Source organism: Acyrthosiphon pisum, chromosome A1 (genome assembly GCF_005508785.2).
Source record: "Acyrthosiphon pisum isolate AL4f chromosome A1, pea_aphid_22Mar2018_4r6ur, whole genome shotgun sequence".
In the NCBI taxonomy this organism is placed as follows: Eukaryota; Metazoa; Arthropoda; class Insecta; order Hemiptera; family Aphididae; genus Acyrthosiphon; species Acyrthosiphon pisum.
In genome coordinates, this window is record NC_042494.1 from 164,285,563 (window position 1) to 164,289,278 (window position 3,716).

General features: G+C 28.4%; 1 protein-coding gene across 1 annotated transcript in view; it reads left to right on the forward strand.

The window, feature by feature from the left end:
- Positions 1 to 1,747: 1,747 nt before the first annotated feature.
- LOC103307616 overlaps positions 1,748 to 3,716 on the forward strand; it is a 24,555-nt gene continuing 22,586 nt past the window's right edge. Inside the window, exons 1-3 of the mRNA XM_029486415.1 lie at positions 1,748 to 2,174; positions 2,790 to 2,801; positions 3,493 to 3,522. Of these exons, the coding sequence (XP_029342275.1) occupies positions 1,895 to 2,174; positions 2,790 to 2,801; positions 3,493 to 3,522 (322 nt within the window). The 5' untranslated portion in view covers positions 1,748 to 1,894. The remainder of the gene's footprint in view (positions 2,175 to 2,789; positions 2,802 to 3,492; positions 3,523 to 3,716) is intronic.

Genomic DNA, 3,716 nt, shown 5'->3' on the forward strand with positions numbered 1-3,716 from the left:
GAACCGTCTGGGCGTCCAGAGTGTCGAGGAAGCGATCCCATGCGTCGGCACGGTGTGTCTCGAGGATAAGAACGTATGAATTTAATTTTACTATTTAGACGGCGTTTGATCAAAGGATCACGGAAGCGTTGCCATTCGCGACGTAGACGGTTTTTTATTATCGATTTCCTCGACGATTTCGGGAGGTAGAGCGTTTTTGAATGTCCGATTATTTTTTATGTAAGCGCAGTCGTTAACAGCGGTTACAATGTTCGAGCTAAATTGGTCTATAGCCGCGTCAATGTCCCGAGGCGTTCCGATTGGCGGGTAGGATGACGGAGAAAGGGAACTTATTGTGTCCATGTATTTAGTCCAGTTAACGCATCTTGATGTTTGAGGTGGCGAGGAGGTGATTGGAGAGTCGGACAATATAAGTAGCACTGGATTGTGATCTGAAGAAAGTTTGACTAAGTTATCGAAACCGTCCGGTATATATACCCTTTTTGATAACTTAGTCAGTCGCTGATTGGCCCGCGCATTTGGTTATGACAGATGAACACCACACCATCGTATTTCCGTTTGCGTTTACATGGTGCGGTTTTCATCTGTCAAACTGTTCAGTTCTAACCTGTCATTATGTTGCTGTTGGCTTTGATAAAAGCCTTTTTTATGTTTCGTTTGTTCCGTAACACCTCATATATTCTTATGTTATCAATATAGAGCCGTGTACACGTGAAAAGTAAATTGGATCCAACTTCATGGTATCATAGTCAAGCCTGTGGTAAGAACGTATAACACTCTCGTATACCAAGAGTTTTCCATGAATACGAACCAATCACAGAAAAGTATTTTTATTCACCTACACGTATCTAATGGAAACCTATCATTATAATGACGTAATATGTTACGATACCGAGTACCGAGTATACCAACACATACAAATTGTTAGTTATTTTTACTCAAAATATAGTTAATGTCTGTTTCTATACATAGCAATTTAAAATGAACTTTTTATTTTATTGTTTTTTAAAAAAATAATAACCGTAAATAGGTACTTGAAATTTTTTCAAAATACTCACATATTAATTTCTACAAATTCCATAGATAATTTTCATACTTTCATACTTACCATTTTTCTCACAATTATCAAAACACACAAAAAAGATAATGACACGGTTTTTTTTTCATACGATTGTGTTTAACATTTGTAATCCTCATTAAATATTAGTATACCTCCATAAAAGTCTCATAATTCAATTTCTTCAGATGGATGCTTATTTGACGGTAAACCAGCACCCAGCTTTGTTCCATCGAGTTTTTGACTCCAAATTGGCGATTGTTAATCTATTCGTAAAGGTACATTTAATGTCAAAAGTTCAGTTATTGTGAAATTCTAGGAAACAAAAAATAGTTTTAAATGAGTTATTGTATATGTTGTTAAGGACCTTTATTAGCGTTATGCTCAGCGTCAATCTTCTTAGATTTGATTTGAATTCTACCTAGACGGGCTATCACAGTTCAAAGAAGAGAATATGAGATATTATATTCAAACCAAATATTTTAAATAATTTTTCTAAAAATTATGAACCCAACAAGGGCCCCTTTTATTAATTCTATATCTAAGGCACTATATCGAGTCATGTAGTGCATTTAATGATAAATACACACTATTTACTCAGACGTTAAAACAAAAGAAATCAATATAACTGGTATAACGTTTGTCGACAAATGGAAAATAATATTGTTGTCTTGCATGATAAATGAAAAACAACTTATTGCGAACATTAGTTGTTTTATGCTGAATGGGTATGGACTAGGATCACATCGCATATAAAATAAATCGAGATATATCGTTTTATATCATTCATTCTTCAACGTTCTCATTATTTTTATTATTTTCTTATATTAAATCAAAATGATTTTTTATAAGTGTAGCTTAATAACATTTACAATTTTAACTGTTTCAATTTGGGTCATAACAGTTAATTCAGTTCTAGATCCTAAAGATGAAAAAACTGGTGATAAAGATCCTGATGTTGAAAAATCTAGTGATAAAGATCCTGATGTTGAAAAATCTGGTGATAAAGATCCTGATGTTGAAAAATCTGGTGATAAAGATCCTGATGTTGAAAAATCTGGTTATAAAGATCCTGATGTTGAAAAATCTAGTGATAAAGATGTACTATTGTTGCGAAGTATGAAATAATTTATTGATATAATAATATGTGGTATGATTATATATGTATTATTATGTACTATTCAGTTTATATTTATCATCAGTGTTAGTAAATTCTTTTAGAATTGATTTAATAACTGAAACACTTTATTATCATGTTGTTACAACCTTAGAGAAAAACAAAATGTATGCCAATTGTTAGATTTTAATTGTATACAATATTATGAGATGTGAGTAATGTTGCATTGTTATACCTATAGACATTTTGAAAATTGAATATTATTATTGATTTAAAAAAAAATATTAAAATTTCTGTACGGTAAATTTGTGAAAATTAATTTGAATATATTCATCTGTAGTACCTATACCAATATATTATTATTTATTGTATTATTATTAATTGTATAACTCATAGGTACAATTATTTTTATTATTGAATATATTCCCATATACCTATAGGCTTAGAACATAATTTATAAAATGTTTAAAAATGTTATTGAATAAAGTAATTAACTTGGTTACAATCGGACAAATTATATATTTGTAAAGTCTCTTATTAGATGAAAATAATTTTATTATAATTTTTAGTAAATAGACAAAATGGACTAATAAAAATGTATTTTTATATTTTTAGCTGGGTGTAAAGGTAATATTTTAAATTAATAATTAATGAACAAATAATACCTAACTTAAAATATTTATGTTATTCCACATAATTAAAATAATAATTAGATTTATGTATTATAATTTATATCGTGTATTCCGAAATTGTGTTTGTGATTAATGGCCATAATCCTATAATAATTGGCCATTTATGAAATTCCGAAACTATTTTTGATTGACTTTATTTCCATTTTAAAGTAAATTTATCATGTTCATATAAAAGTGTAAAATCAGTAAAATAAAAGTGAAATATAAATTATAATATACTTATGTATTACATTTTCCATAGGTGCCTAAATAATTTTCAGGAAATTTATCTATCAAGGAAATGAAATGAGGATTTTTTTTTGTGAAATAGTCTTTCAAGTTTCGTTGTTTATAATTATTTGTAACAAATTATTAATTTATTGTCTTATACAAACCCTTTAACACCAATACACCATGAATAATATATAGGTACCAGGTAGTTAATATCTATATAATTATTTTATATTTAATACACCGTGGCAGTGCCAGTTTGTTAGACCAATTCCAGACTCTCTAAAGCTATTAGTCTTTAATAATATATAGTGGCTCATTATTGGATAATTAGAGATACGTGAATCATTAAAATAATAAAATGTTTGTTTATTTTCTACTCAAGCAAACTTGTATATAATTTTAAAATGTTATAGATCTTCTAATCAATTTTACTGATTTTCGGGGTATGTTAATTGTATTGTTATTACCTTCTTTTTTTGAAGTATATTTGGTATTTTAAATATATTTATAGATTTATACTCATTGATTTTATAATCATAACGGTAAATTGAAACTGTTCTACTTTTACATTATACTTGGATATATGGGTACAACACAGAAAAATATTCACAATATAATTTATTGTTTTATTTTACGA